The 16,497-nt window shown below is 38.7% G+C and overlaps 1 protein-coding gene across 1 annotated transcript in view; it reads right to left on the reverse strand.

The window, feature by feature from the left end:
* Nucleotides 1–16,497, reverse strand: part of LOC149743867 (uncharacterized) — a 103,988-nt gene that overhangs the window by 24,823 nt on the left and 62,668 nt on the right. The window contains exons 5-6 of the mRNA XM_089906098.1: nucleotides 2,030–2,612; nucleotides 285–384 (exon numbers count right to left, since the gene is read on the reverse strand). Coding sequence (XP_089762224.1) covers nucleotides 2,489–2,612 — 124 coding nt within the window. The 3' untranslated portion in view covers nucleotides 285–384; nucleotides 2,030–2,488. The remainder of the gene's footprint in view (nucleotides 1–284; nucleotides 385–2,029; nucleotides 2,613–16,497) is intronic.

Genomic DNA, 16,497 nt, shown 5'->3' on the forward strand with positions numbered 1-16,497 from the left:
GGGAAAGAGGCTGGTAATAGCTATTGCAGACCACACTGCATTACAAAAAATCTGATAAATCCAAGCAATTCAATTCAAAATGGTCAATTAAGGGAAAAATGCAGTCATTTAACTTGATAATTCTACATGATACATTAAGTCTCTCACAGGCTCCACCACAATGAAAGCGAAAAGAGTTGAACGAAGGTAGAGGAAGATTTTCTTTAAGGTCCACTACTTGATTTCTTTTAGCTCCTAAATATGTGGGAAGCAGTAAAGCATGGTGCTCAGGCCATGGTACTCACCTGGTCTTGGAGTTGGGCAGTGTAATTTGTGCACTGGCTGAACAGATGGATAACTGATCATAGGCAAATTCTTAACTTTTCTCTTCCTCAGTGTCTTCATCTGTAAAATGGGGATATTATTGGTACTTGCTTCTTAAGAGCTTTGTGAGGATTAACTACACTAATCCATGGACAAGAGACATGTTGTCTAAATAACAGGTGCCCAATAAGTTACAGTGATTGTGTTGTTGTTGATAATGCCCATGACAACAATGGCGGCATGTGTCTATTTTTATCATTATAGTGTGATTACACGTCATATATGTTGTATCTCCTTGTTCTGAGATTAACATAGCCTCTTTTAGAAACCACCAAAAGGCTCAACAGTATTGGTGAGAAACATCTGTGAGCAACAAACATTCAGACACAAACATTCAATTAAGACGACCGCTTCCAGAAGCAGTCTCTGAAGCATGTCTGATCTAGAAGGGATGCCCCCATGCACTTCCTGCTGGGAGAGAATCTTCTATTGTCGCCAGTCAGGATCATTCCCTGTTGGTTTAAATTAACCTGAAAGATCCTCAGCAGTTTAGGTATGTTTAGCTCAACATCGCAGATTGTTTATACCTGTGATGCAGGCACGTCAAAACAACAACCACTGAGCCACTGGCTTAGGGTTTCCAGCTGAAGCTACGGCGGTTCTTTTCTGTGAGCACAGGAAATCAGCCAAGCTCAGTTTGCTTAAGACATTCAGGTAAACCGTTTGCTTTGTCAGAGCACTCTCTCCCAGGAACGACCAAGATATTCTGAATCATTTACTTCTTTCCCATTTGCCATTCTTTTCATGAGGTGGATTCCCCAATCGTAAACACAAAGAAAGTGTTGAATCAGAAGCAGCCAGAAGTGATTGGTGATAACTGGGATTTAATGGCTCAATCTCAAATCTAGTTTCAGTTGTGTTTCACCAGAAAATTTTCAGATTCTTGCTATGAGAGTTTGGCAGAAGACAATAAAAATCATGATTTCCTCACTTTTTTCTGATGTTTTGCTATGGCACTAAATAATATGTTCAGTATTCCCCTGGAAATATATAAAGCACATTACGTGGTGTGTTCATCATTTGCCTCTGACTAAAATGTCCAAATGACTGAGAATTAATGAAAATCATTATGGATAGGAGCAAAGGATGTGTACCAACATGTTCACTAAAGCATTGTCTACAATTGTGAAAATGAAAACATATATTATAAACTGTATAACAATAGGCATGAAGTATTTACTACTACATGGACTACTATGAAACCATTAAAATAATGATGTAGAAACAAAAAAATGTGAAAAACGGGTTTTAAAATAAAACAGTAACACACTAATATTAGATTATTTAGTTATTATTCTGGGTCCAACCAGAAGAAAAACAAACAGTAATTTGAGCATGGAAAGTGTAATGAAAAAACTATTAATTATGAAAGAGGATTAGAGTAAGGAAGGAATGGCCAGCGACAAGTAAAGAGAACGCCAAAACACACAGTTAGCAGAAATAAGGAGAGCCGCTAACCCTCCAGTTGAAAAGAAGACCTCCTCCTCCCTGCCCACAGGACTGAGGTCCAGACCCGGTTGAAAAGAGCATGACTGTGGCTCACTGGATGGTAAAGAAGCTGCTGTGGTGTCTCATGGTGGAACTTTCTGGAAATATGCCCTCTGTAAGTTGCTGGAAATCCACATTCTAGGGTTCCAGTAAAACTATGCACGGGGAGATTTCTCACCTGAGGCGCTACTCCAGAACTGCTTGATAGAAGATGCTGATGGAAGCTGTCGTCCACTGCTCTCTCTACGCACTGCTGAAGCCGACTACCGGAGAAGTTGTGAGCCCCGGGAGCAGGGCTGAGGACGCCCTCGGAGCTGCAGGAGTGAGTGGGTGCTGAAGACGCCACCAAGAGCCCTCCCAGCAAGCACCGGGGCATCGCGAAGCAACACCTTCCTCAGGTGCCATCAGTTAGGAAAGCCTAACATCACACGAGGTGGCCAAAGAAAAACTATTTAAAGGACCCATAGCACTGTCCACAGAGCAAGTAACAAAAGAGTGAATTTCGAGCTGAGAGGCGGTAACCAATGTTACCTCAAGAAAAATTAAATTTAAACGGAGTTGTTTTTTTTGGCGCTACACGGGCCTCTCACTGTTGTGGCCTCTCCCGTTGCGGAGCACAGGCTCTGGACGCGCAGGCTCAGCGGCCATGGCTCACGGGCCCAGCCACTCTGCGGCCTGTGGGATCTTCTCGGACCGGGGCACGAATCCGCGTCCCCTGCATCGGCAGGCAGACTCTCAACCGCTGCGCCACCAGGGAAGCCCTAAAAAGGAGTTTTTATCACATAATCAGTGAAATGCAAATTCAAGCAATAAGATGCCATTTTTGACTAAAAAACAAACTGACACAAAGAGTATATAATATTAAAACGTTAACAATGGCTCTCTTTGGGTGGGAAATTACCAGTGAATTTCTCATTTTTCTTGGAGCACTGCCATATTCCTACAATATAAATGTACATAGATTTCCAATGCACAAAAATAAAATACAATTATCAACTCAGCTACCCAAAAAACTTAATATTCACTCAATAACTTTTACTCTGTATTTAATTACAGCATAAAATGTAAGAACAAATGCAATATGGATGCTGCATATTAAAGGGACTCGATCAGTCTTACTCATTTTGTGGAATCAAGGAAAGGGCCATTCAAGCGTTTCCATGAGTTTCTCTTCCATTCTACCTAAAACTCCCTCTTGCTGGAGGAATTCTGTCCATCAAATTCTAGTTATCCAAATCAACACATTTAATATATCTTACAGGGGTATCAGTGCTTTGTGTGTGTGTATGGGGAGGGGTGGTGGGTACAGGTGAAATAAGTTTAGGAAATGATCAATGTACCAAAGGTGAACAGGTTTACATATTATTGTTTCTATCTGTACATACCACACAGGTTTGTACAGAACTGCAATAGTGTTTGGATCTAGCTAGAGCCTGGATATGATTCTGCTTTACCAACCCAACAAGGAACTTCTTCTATGCACATGACTGAATCAAGGTGAATGAACATGTTTGGGGGAAGTTTTAAAGGCCTACACAAAGCACTACAGCTCTGTCAAGTGATGTAATATAATTATAAAAGTTCTTTAAAAAAAATTTACTGTTGCCTTTCAGTCTACCTTCCTGTATTTTACTACACTCTACCTTATTTTAAATGTGATTTAAGGAAATGTTTTGCTCCATACTTTCTTAGTCTATCCCTCCCTTTCTTCCTCTCTGCCTTATAAAAGAATATATAATCGAGCCAAAAAAAACCCCCTCCAGCTTATTTGTAAAAAAAAAAAGCTTCAACTAGCAACCTAAATGTCCAGCGACGGATGAACGGATAAAGATGTGGCACATATATGCAATGGAATATTACTCAGCCATAAAAAGAAATGAAATTGCGTTATTTGTAGTGAGGTGGATGGACCTAGAGTCTGTCATACAGAGTGAAGTAAGTCAGAAAGAGAAAAACAAATACTGTATGCTAACACATATATATGGAATCTAAAAAAGAAAAAAAAAGGCTCTGAAGAACCTAGGGGCAGGACAGGAATAAAGACGCAGATGTAGAGAATGGACTTGAGGACACGGGGAGGGGGAAGGGTAAGCTGGGACGTAGTGAGAGAGTGGCATGGACATATATACACTACCAAATGTAAAATAGATAGCTAGTGGGAAGCAGCTGCATAGCACAGGGAGATCAGCTCGGTGCTTTGTGACCACTTAGAGGGGTGGGATAGGGAGGGTGGGAGGGAGGAAGACGCAAGAGGGAGGAGATATGGGGATATATGTATGTGTATAGCTGATTCACTTTGTTATAAAGCAGAAACTAACACACCATTGTAAAGCAATTATACTCCAATAAAGATGTTAAAAAAAAATAAAAATAAGCTTTAAAAAAAGCTTCAACTACAAAGGGACATGTTACCGCCTGCTACCATCAATATAATACCTAACAATTTATCATTGACGCTGTAAGAAAGTTAGTGGTGTACCTAAAACCATCTTTTATTTTAAATATCCCTTGTTGTGCTAGTAATGATTTTCCTTTATTATCCCCAAGTCATATATTTAAACCTAAAGAGACAAACCCAATTTCACTTCTCTAAATTAATCTACTGTAACCACATGTACCCTAACTGTAGGAGATGCTTGAGCCATTTTCTACTTAAAATTCTGAAAGACTCGTGCTCACATAATCCCCACTGACACTTTTGCAAATGACCAAAAATTTCATCAAGGCCACTGGATCAGAACAATTGGTGGGTACATCAAGTAAAAAGCAATATAAAGGGTTAACACTAAGAATACCTTGAGGGAAAAGCCTAATTGTGTGCCTCTGTAGGTAAGACATCCATATTTCTTTTAAAATGCTTTTAGGGCAATACTACAGATGCATGTTAATATACCCTGCTTGATTTAAAAAAAAAAATTTAATGGTGGAACATATCAAATTCAAATCGCACAAGTTGCAGCGCTTGATTTTTCTTAAAAGGTCCATTTTTACTCCTTACTCTTCAATCTTGACATCACTTTCAGAATGCGTCCCCAACACCTGCCCCCTGATCCAGGCAGGCAGTGATATTTCCTTACGTCTATGTTTCTTTTATCACATTGCATCATAATCATTTACTTAATCAACTTTCTGCTTCACTACAATATGAGTTCTGGGAAGCCAGGATCCATGTTTTATTAAGTTTGAATCTCCAAAGTTTAGTGGATTTGCTGTTTCAACAAATATTTATTAAATGTCTACTCTTTCCCAGATGTGTGTGCTGGGTATAAATAAGGTGGCTTGTCAAAAAGAGAGATGCGGTTCTTGGGCTCATGGAATTTAGAGTTCAGTGAGGGAAACAGTAAATTAACAAGAAAACATTCTAACAAATAATTACAAATTCATATAAGTTCTATAGTATAAAAGAGAAAGACGTTGCGACACATGTTAACCTGGGGGAATTTCTCGGGATAAACAGGACAAGGCCACCCTTGGAGGCCACTTGGAAGCCACTTGGAAACCACTTGGAAGTATGTGAGGCTCAACATAAGGGAATAGAGTGTGTGAAGTTTCTGAGTCCAGGAGAACTCAGCAGGAATAAATGGAGGGGTGAAGAAATAAATGATTTGGAAATGAACACTGTGGCAACATGATGGAAAGTTGAAACATTACCTGTGTCTCTAAGAAGCTTATAAACAGCAAGGAAATTGAGCCCGAGAATCCCCATCCTTTCCGTCCTGCAAGTCACTCAACCTATTTCTATTCTTTTTTCTTTTAACCAAGGCAGACATTGCTAATCAATCACGGCATTCTTCCCCCCTAAGGCTGGACAGAGCTTAAATTTTTTTCTTAATTCAGTGCTTCTGCCAACCATTACCACTCATTCAAAATGGGCACTCAAGATGATACCCTTTTGCCCTTCCTGATGTAAGCGGTTAATACCATTTTTACCTAATTAATAAACATTTGATATTGGCTTGAGGGGGACAAGAGGTAGCAAACTGAGCTAATATATATAAAGCAGTGAAGGTTGTAAATGGATAAGCAGCCTGGCTCATTACAGGTGCTGAATTGATAGGAGTGATTATAATGATGCTGGGAAAATATGGGGCATCCAGTAATTGATGGGAGCTAGCATTTGAGGCTACTCCTGAGGGTGAGAGAAATTACCAAGTGGGAAGCACTGAGTCACTGAAGTCACTCTTTCATAATGTCATCGTTTTTAGCTAACATAACGTCATATGTTAGCTTGGGACAGCCAAGCTAATATTTTCTCAAAAATACAGAGAAAAGAATATCTTTACACTCAAGCAAAAAAAAAAAAAAAGATCATCATCAGAAAGGATATATGCAGTTGGAAACTAGCATCTTGACCTAGTCCTAGTACATTTAGAAATGAAACCTCATCAGCTTTACTGACTTCACCACAAGTAGTCCGTGTACCAGAACTTCAGCAAGCCAGAGTTAGCCAGTCTAAAACATTCAGTTTTCCCCCATCTGCACTGAGTGAACCATGCATCTTAGGTATAAAATGATAGCATTTATAATTTAGTAAGAGCTAAACCCAGAAGTACTCTAACATATTATTGAGGTTGAAAATTTCTTAGAAACCAAAGAAATACAGAGGTTTAGTTCTTATGATGATATTAATTGGAAATACGTTGCATCTACTACATGTTGAGAATCTCCTTGGATATGAATTGATGCACTGAGACCTAGCCATAAGATATAGCTACCCAATCCACTGCCTACTTATAAGTTCTTCTGAATAAGATTTTACTATATACTGTTTCACTTTAGAACTGCCTATGTTGGGCAGAGTAGTTTTCCTGAGTTATAGTAATAGTTACCACTTTGAGTGTCTGTTTTATGTCAGTGCCCTGCTAGGCCTTTTATATATATTATTTATAATGCATATAATAACCCAGTAAAGACTGACCTGATTTCTACCTCACAGACAAGGCAACTGCAGTTCAGAGAATTTAAGGAACTTGTTCAATTTACGTAACTAAATCAATGATAGGGATGGGACTTGCAGTTCTGTCTCACTCCAGAGCTCATGTCATTTTCACTACCCTTTCTTTGCACGTTAGCTCTGTCTCATTCCACAGCCACACACAGATTAGGGAAAATTAGAGGACCACCCCAGACACCACACTTGTAAGGGCCTGCCTTTAGGAAGGGGGAAAGCGGGCTAGCTTGTGGGGGAGAGAGTTGTTCCCATCTGATGCTAGGGCTTGTATAGCCTCCATCAGCCCCGGAATCTCTCTGACAGCACCTGAGCAATGTATGTGATCAGCACTTTCCACCTTCCTTATGGTTACATATGCTGATTAATTTTTCCTGGTATAGATGCTCATTTTAACAAGTCACTCGTTGTAAACAGGGCCAGGTGTAGGGCCCATTTCCTGCTCCACCCACTTTATTGAAGCCAAATACTCCATCTATATCCTTCCCGAGTTGTATCTCACAGTTATAGACAATAGGTACTGTGAGTCTTAGGCGTGAATAGATTGACATAAAAGCATTCTCTCTTCACTAAAAGGAAAAAAAAAAAGTACACTTTTTTACTGGGTGATAATATGGCAGGAAGTCTGCTATATATCTTTATAAACAGGGTACCGAGGTATAATTATTCCACTTTAGCTCACAGATGCTTTCACTCGTTTCCTGATTTTCGTTTTGTTTTGTGCGGCTCACGACAGACCAATCCATTTTTGCAGAGATCAGGCCCTGCAGCTCAGGGCCGACTCTCATAGATACTCTGAATCAAGTACAGAGATGAGCAGCTGGGAAGATGGGGGAGGCGGTCAGGGAGGCAGGGAGACCTGAACAGATGAGTAACGGGGACCAGGAAGGAGGACAGAGGCTCCATACATGATTAAACATGAATATGGGTCCTCTTGCCAACCAGATGCATCATCTTTACGCAACTGGAATGACCCCTTTTCCCACACCTCCCTACGCTACACAGAATGCTTTGGCTGATTTTTATTGACAGCTCAGCATGTGCTATAACAGCGGTAGCACACCGAGTAGAACAGGTTGACAGTGTGGCAGATACCGCCATCCCTTTCCAATGTTTGTAGGCTTTCTGAGCAGGCCGTGGGCGTCCTGTGCACCTCACTCCTCTTCTAGCAGAGGCCAAGCGATGCAGACATTAACTATGCACCTAAATGAGACTCCTAATGAGACAGAGCAGGACCCTATGATCCTTTCCCCTAACCATGTCCTCTGCCTGCTTTTTGTCTGTGGAAAAACTTTAGCCCAAAATTAAGTTTAATCAGAGAAGTGAGAAAATGCAGAAGCAAAAAATAAAAGCAGTCAAACAGGACAAAACAATAATAATTTATCAGTAAGCAAAGTTAAGGACCTTTAGTTCCTCCTCAATGGCTATAGATAATATTCTGAGCCATATCCTGTGAGCTGTGTGAAACCCCACTAGGTGAAGAAGTTAAGTACATGATGACCAGACTGTAGGCATGACATAAGCTGCCACAATTCACAATTCTGAGAACTGGCCTCAAAGAAATGAGAACGAACCGACCCTGGGACTGAAGACTAACTGTACTTAAAACAATCAAGATGACACTGGTCAGACCACCGATGACCAATTTCAAGATGACGGTCAGAGCTGACTGTGCTGTTTCTGCGTGTAGCCCCCCTCCCTCCGTCTATAAAAGCTCTTGCCCCCTCATTGGGTGGGTGCGGGGAGTTGGCCTTCGGACAGGCGTCCTCCCTCCCACACCCCCTGGTCGCCGGCACCCAAAACAAAGTAAACTTTCCTTTCCACCAACCTTGCCTCTTTACTTGCTTTTGAGCGGCGAGCAGCTAGACCCCACCTCCGGTTACACTAACAGGAAAGGCAGAGAGAAAAAATCATTTAAAAACATGACGTAGAGAACACAGATGTAGAGAACAAATGTATGGACACCAAGGGGGGAAAGTGGCGAGGGGAAGGTGGTGGTGGGATGAATTGGGAGATTCGGATTGACGTATATACACTAATATGTATAAAATGGATAACTAATGAGAACCTGCTGTATAAAATAATAAAATAAAATTAAAAAATAAAAAAAACCCGTAAGTGGCATTTTATGCACCAGTTCAAATAAGGGGGAACCTAATCATTGTGAATGATAAACAAGTTTGTGAAAAACCCACTGCTTATTAGAACAGCACGCTCCACGTAAAAAGAAATTTTCTAATGGTAAATATAGCAGAAGGCTACAATTACCTTTCAATGATTGCAGTCCACAGAAAAGCCATTTAGTGATAAATTGCAGAGCAAGAGGAGATTATCACCTGTTTAAGCTTCCACTGATTCTATCAAGTTGTTTGCCTGGCAGTATCTAGGCTATGATGGAAAAGCTGAGAAAAACTCATTTTCCCCCTATCTAAATATTATTAATTGCAAGCATTCATTTTGAAAGATTTGTGGCTCTTTGGGAGAAAAGGATCTGCTTGACAACTACTAATTATACTTAATAATAAATAATACTTATCATTTACATAATTATTTTCATATTTAAATCCTTTCACAGATTTTGTTTCCTCATATGGAATATCAGTGCAACTTGACTGCATATAATGTTATGAAATTTCTGTGAAACCAGCCCCAAGTAGTAAGCTTTCGTAAGAAAATTGGGGCCTTAATCTTATCTATATTAACAAGTGTTAACAAATCATTAGAATTTCCTTTTTCAGCACCTGAAGAGGCGGGCAGTATTGAACAACTATCTGAGGAACACTGAACTGACTTTTTGGCAAAACACCCAGTTAACGCCAAAACTGTGCAAAAATATTTAGAAGAGGCAGACACATGAGGCAACAAGATCAATGAGAGATGTATTAAATTAAAAGAAATGCCTCCCTCTCTCTATCTGTCTATCTATCAACAGGGTGAAAACAAAAGAGCAAAACAAATGAAATCAATATACTTAATATAGTTGTGAATGTAAAGGTCTGAATATAGATTTTTAAAAAATTGTCTGCACGAGTTGGATATTTGACCTAGTGAGTACACGTGTAGAAATTTATTCTAAGGATTTCACAGAAATCTAGGTACCATGGCATTAATTGGAATACTATTTGTAAAAAAGAAAAACTTGGAAATAATTTGTTTCCAACAATAGGGCATTGTTTAAATAAGTGATATCATATGTTGAAATATTAAATAATTTTTAAATTTTCTAAATGAGGAATATTAGATCATGTGGGAAATTGTCATGATAACATCAGGTGAAAAGGTACTAGAAATAAAAATTATATAAACAGTATATCTTATCCTTATTAAATAATGTATGTATAAAATACATGTAAATATATTTTTATATAAATATATATGCATATATAAGTGGGAAAATGCAAAAATGGAAAAGATAATATTTATATCAGAGTTCTGCAAGTGTATTTATATTTTTCCTTTACATTTTTCTGTATTTTATAATTTTTCTACCATAAAATATTAATTTAATTACTATGTATTTTTGAACAACTCTATTTTTTTAAATTGTTTTTACATATAGAGTGGTCACGTGTTTGCTTAACAGAGTGCAAGTGAAAATTAAAGGCTGTTTTTGTGGTTCTCATGATGTTTAAAAGACTAAAACAAGTTCTGAGACCTCGAAGTCTACTTTGGCCACACAATTCCACATCTAGTCTGGGAGCTCATCATAAGACTATCAAGCAACTGGGTGAAAAAGATATTTGCTGCAACACTATTTATAATAGGAGAAACAAGGAACCAACATTAAGGTCTACCGAAAGGGGATTTATGAAATGAATGGTGGTACAACCACTGCCTAGAGCTACAGCTATTAAAACGATCATGTTCCGGCAACACAAATTCACCCAGGAGGGGCTGTTCTTGCAGGCTGTGTTTGCATCAAATAGGAAACGCTGACGATGAAGCTCTCGTTGGAGAACACCTCCCAGGGCATCAGATGTACCTGCGCTTCAACTTCCCCCACATCCAGGTAAGGCTGCACACCAAGTATCACCAGACTGTCCACTTTTCAGGAGAAGCTGCAACACGCCTAGGCTTTTCAGATGTTGTGCAGGCCCGGGGGTGGGACTGGGGGGTGGGAAATAAAATGTCTACGGGCTGAATTTAACTAGTCAGCCAAGAGTTTGCAAACTTTGATGCAGAATTAAATTTATAACTATGTAATAATGTCCAATGCTTACATTAAATTTTAAAACGGGTTTAAAACATTATGTTTTTATTTAGGTTAAACTATGTGTATATATTAGTATGTTTGTGTGATGTTCACACAAATGAACATACACACAATATAGGGAGATAAAAAGCAGAGATGAATGGATCTGAAAGTACTTTTCTTTGGGTAATGGGTTATTTTGAATGACTTCAGGGGTTTTTTTCCATACTACTCTATATCTATATTCTATTATATAAAATATTGTATATTTATACTATTCTGTATTTTTATTTTTGAAACAAACACATGCAGATTTTATAAGAATTAGATAATTATACTTAATAGAAATATAGATTTCCTTTTTTGCATATGTTGTCTCATTCTGTCTCAAAAGGACCATGTCAGAAGCACTAGATCCAGTTCTGAGCATTGCCTTTTTGGGAGTATTTTAGAAAACAAAAGCAAGTACAAACATCAATAAACAAGATGGGGAAGGGCCTAGACATACTTTCACAGGATTTTTAGGAAAAAACATTAGATGTTTTCCTGAAGAAAAGTAGACTTCAGTTGTGTGATAATGGACTACAAAGATGTGAAGTGCAAACATGGGTATTTGAAACTCAAATATTTTTCTCTGTAGTTCCATCAGGTCAAGCTAAGACCAATGGGTGACATGCTTCAGGAAGGCAACTATAAGGAAGTACTTTGTAGAAATTATAGCTGTTCGTATGCTGGATGACTTAACTCACCAAGTAGAGCATTCAAGATACGAGGAGTGCTCAAACAGAGGCCAGATTACCAGTACTTTTATAGCATGAATTCTTACATTGGATGACGTGATAAAACAGATGACGTCAGCTTCTAAAATCGAGGTATTTCCCTTTGAGTCCTAACACTATGATAATATAATCTCAGTTATGGTATAAAGCAGGTAACTGATTTGAGAAGCGTACTGAGTTTGAGGACATATTGACTGATTCATTCCACAAATACTTTACTAAGGGACTATGCTAAGGGCCTGGGATCCCATGAAACAAAATGCCAGCAGAAGTGAATCTCTTTAATGAAACAAAGTATGTGGAAGACAAATCATTAAATGCTTACTTACAGTAAAGCATGCAATGTATCCTGAAATAGGATATATAAATGACTATATGTCCAGGGCTTGCCCCAAGAGCAAGTCTTCTCTAAATGGATTCTTTTCTTTTCTCTTTCTTTACCTTGTCTTCCCCACTTATACCTCTACTCTCTGCTTCAGTGAAAGATATTTCTCCTTTCCACTTCTAGCTGAAAAAAAAACAAGTCTCAGGTGTCAATTTACTATGTAACTGTGGGTCCCTCTCTGTATTACAAAACAAGACTCAGGGGACAGTGAGTCCTGATATCATGACCTCCAAAAGGGTCACAAGGGATCTCTGAACATTTCAATCGTTTTAGAGTCTTTTCTACATCTTTTCCAATGATTCAGGTATGGAGGTTTCTGTATCTTGGGCCTAGAATTCCTTCTACTGAGTGGCGAGTCGATGTGGTTTTACTGCTTATATCCTATAAGTTCTTTTAATTAGTGTCTTATAGCCTCCCAAAGTGTTTATATATATATGACTGGCCACCATTTAAAATGAAAAAAATAATTTACATTGCTACTTATCCTCATTGAGTTGCCCATTTAAGAAGCAGAACTGCACCGTCAGGGCATCCACTTTTGTAATACCTTAGCCATAGTATTTTAACATATATAGTAGTTCTCAATATTTACAGTGTATTGGAAGCACCATATTAGTCAGGGTACTCCAGAGAAACAGAACCAATAGGAGATATATAATAAATATAACGTAATATATGTAATTGCTTTAACATATGTAATTGATATTAAACATATTAAATATATTGTATATTAAATATAAGCTGGAAACTAGGAAATCCAGGGGTGTAGTTTTCAGAACTGACGTAAGCCACAGTCAGAGGGCAGGGGATCAGATCAAACACTCAGGCAGAGAGAGCAAATTCTCCTTTCCTCTGACTTTTTATTCTTTTGGGGCCCTCAAGAGATTGGATGAGGTCCACCTACACTGGAGAGGGAAATCTGCTTTACTCCATCTACCAATTCAAATGCTAATCTCATCTGGGAACACCCTCACAGACCCACCCAGAAATAATGTTTAGCAAAATATCTGTGTATCTCAGGATATAGTTGAGAGTTGATACTTAAAATTAACCATTACATTCTGCAAACCTTAAAATATACCAATGCCTCAGTCCAACCCCCAGAAATTCATATTTAATTGGTATAAATTACAGGCTGGGCTTTAAGATTATCAAAAGCTCCCCAGGAGATTTCAATGAATCACCAAAAGTTAAGAACCATTAACATCATAGAACATTTCTTTCTTGATGAGAAATCAAGATGCTTCTCACTTTTAGCGTTGATGCCCTGGGAGAGATATTTATCTACCTCTGTAAGGTGCCTTCAGAGTATCCCACTGTACCCCATGTAGTCAGGATTTTCAAACAGGCCACTGCAAACATGTGCCTCCAAGTCTGGTCAAAGTCAATCCAAATTTTTTTCCCCAATATGGTAGGAGATGGGTAGAATTTCTTTTATGATCACCACGTTGTATGGTAGGCATAATTATTCCCATGTAGAGGGTGAACTGAGATTCAGAGAAAAATAGGGGTGCATATTGCCACAAAGCTAGCAAATGTAAAAAATTAGAAAAAGGTCAAGTTTTCTGATCCGAGTTAAATAAGTAGTAGGTATCATTATTTTATTTATTCCACAGATACTACTGTCAGGGGTGAGTAGAAAAAAAGCAAATGAATAAAAATGTAGTCAGCCTATGAACGGGAAGATTAGCTAGCATCCTTCACACAAAAGACCTGATATGTATTCGGCCACTAGAGAGGTTTAGTCAGCTGTATTTACAGTCCCATAAATGGAAAGAAGAATCATGACAAAAGGAAATTCTATGAATCCAGGAAAAAACACATCAAATTAAATAAATAATTCACGGGCAGAGCAAAGATTACAGAGTTGGCTCTGATAACAAAGTATCTAAAATAAGTGGTGATGTGTTTCTCCAACCACACAGGCTGCCAGTCCAGGTGCAAAGGAAAATAAATAAAATATTATAGATCTAGTAAGAGTTAAACAGACAATAAAAACCAACAATGGAGATGAATTTTAAGTTGGTGATTCTTTGAACAATCTTCAAAAGATTTCATTTGCTCTGTTAACGCAATGTCAAGTCCATTTTAGAAATAAAAGAACATTTTTCTGCTTGCTAGAGTTTAGACATAAATCCTCAAACTGTATTAAATCAAGATGCTTCTAGAATCATAGCGCTAAAGACCAATCAAGGATTATTAAAGAACTATAGTCACTCCCTCATTTTACAGGGGAGAAAACCAAGGTGGTACATGACTGTGTGATGGGCTTAAAGTCCACATGATTCCCATCAGTGGCCAAAACAAGATTAGAATGCAGGTGCTCCCATTTCCTCTTCACTTAATTATTCATCATTCTTTAGGCATTTTGAGCACAACTAGTGCACTGCTGTTTGAAACCTGACCTTTCCAATGGCAGTCAAAATGCCATACTTTAATAGTGCTTCCATTGTCTTTGACCAGAATATTAAATAACTGGCAATCATGTTCTGAGCTTCTTTCCAGATGAATTATGTGTTAAGCTCTATTTCAATATTGATTTGTAATATACTTTAAAGCATGTTGATCTTCCTCTGGTCTCTTCTTACAGTTCTGAGCTACATGAATGCTAGAGTTCCTAAAATTTGTGATTTTCTGAATGGCCATCTCTACTATGTCCACCAACCCAACAATAGTCACTGCTTGTTGCTAGACAGAAAAAAAAAACTTAATACATTTACAAGTGAAATCCTGTGTTCGTTGTTTTAAATGAAAAACAGAAACCTATTTGATTTAGAATCTAAACCCTAGAAGCATACACAGGGCTTAAAGAAATGTATGATTCTTCTATGGAATATTGGAGAATTCTTGTTTAATCAATGGAAGCACATCGTTAGTTTACTCAGGTCCCTAAAAAGGTGGAGGACCTCACTTAAAAGAAACAAGTGACTATCTTAGTTAATGTAAATAGAAATGCATTTCCAGCTTATTTATGGTTGTTCATTTCTATACCATACAGTGGTCTGTTTCTCAGGACATCAGTATAAAAGGCAAATTGATAGGTGAGAAGGATAAGTGGTATAATAAAAAAGTTAAAAGCATGGGCTACATGACATGGACAAGTTACTCAGCCTTTCTAATCTTCCATATGCACATCTATAAAACAGGGAATAAAACATATTACAAAGAGATACGCTTCTCCTCCCACCATGCTTTGGCCTTCACATGTTTGGGAGGCATAGGAGATCCAGTGCCTTTCCCCTCCATCCTATTCTTGGAAGAGGAACTGTTAATGTTATTGGTCAGTAACCAGAACATCTATGGAGCAATGGGTAGAATTATTACATTTGAAAGTGACAAACGTGTCACATGGTTCTGTCCCAGTAGCTCAGCTTATGATTCACAGAATAAGGCATGTTAGCTTAAGCTTGTCCCATGACCTAGTCATCTGTGATTTGGGGGCAAGAGAAAGAGAGAAGGAAAGCCTCAATTAGAATTCCAAAATGAAGTAACAGCGGCTAGCTCACTAGTAAGAAATAATACTTTGGTCTTTTCTGATTATCGTTTCTTGTGTATGGATCCCTTGGCAGGAAACTTAACCACCCACTTCAGAGGTCTGTTATGAAGTCCGATATGGTATAAAAAGGGCACAGTGCAGTGCCTCACATGCGATAAGCTGTCAAAGAATATTATCTAGATGACCTTGGATTTGCACTTAAATGTTTGTTATTAAGTCAGTTTGCATGGGACTAGTATCCAGAGCCTCAGGATAAAGTAGATTCATGTGAGTTAATAAATGAAAAGCTCTCTGAAATTCTAGATGGCAGGTCATGCTAACTCAGGTAAGTGGAAGCTGGTGGCTGGGCGTTCCCTCAGGACACGTGTTTTGATGGAATGAGGACTCAGGGTGTAGAAACCAGCTTGGCAGTGGATGGTAAACCATTGCCCAGCACATGCTGCCTCCTGCTAAGCAGAAGGCTCTCATGCAAATTGCTTTCTGAATCATTCATTAGCTGTCGGCAACCCTCATCTCTCCTCCTGCAGCTGTTCTTTCTGATTTTGCCTGCAAACTTTTCATACTGGGCAGGCTCCCAAGCCAAACAAGTTGCCCCTCTGCAGGCTTTGTTCCTGGGGGCGAGAAGTGAACCTCACAGATAAGTCAAAGTAAGGATGCACCATGGACTAATACACACTGAAGGAACAGACTCCTGTAAGCTAAGGTGATGAATGCCTTTGAAAGTAATTTTCATGCGGCTTCCTATGAGAACGTCAGCCAGGCTCCAGAAGTTATATGCTGCAATTTAAAAATTATCTGCCTCTGTAGACTTCTAAAGCTTCTATCAGCTAAGAAGTATCTTTTTTA

The sequence above is a fragment of the Delphinapterus leucas genome, unplaced genomic scaffold (assembly GCF_059928025.1).
Source record: "Delphinapterus leucas isolate spDelLeu-1000000601 "Yukka" unplaced genomic scaffold, BTC_Dleu_Yukka2 spDelLeu_asBTCV2_sq64, whole genome shotgun sequence".
In the NCBI taxonomy this organism is placed as follows: Eukaryota; Metazoa; Chordata; class Mammalia; order Artiodactyla; family Monodontidae; genus Delphinapterus; species Delphinapterus leucas.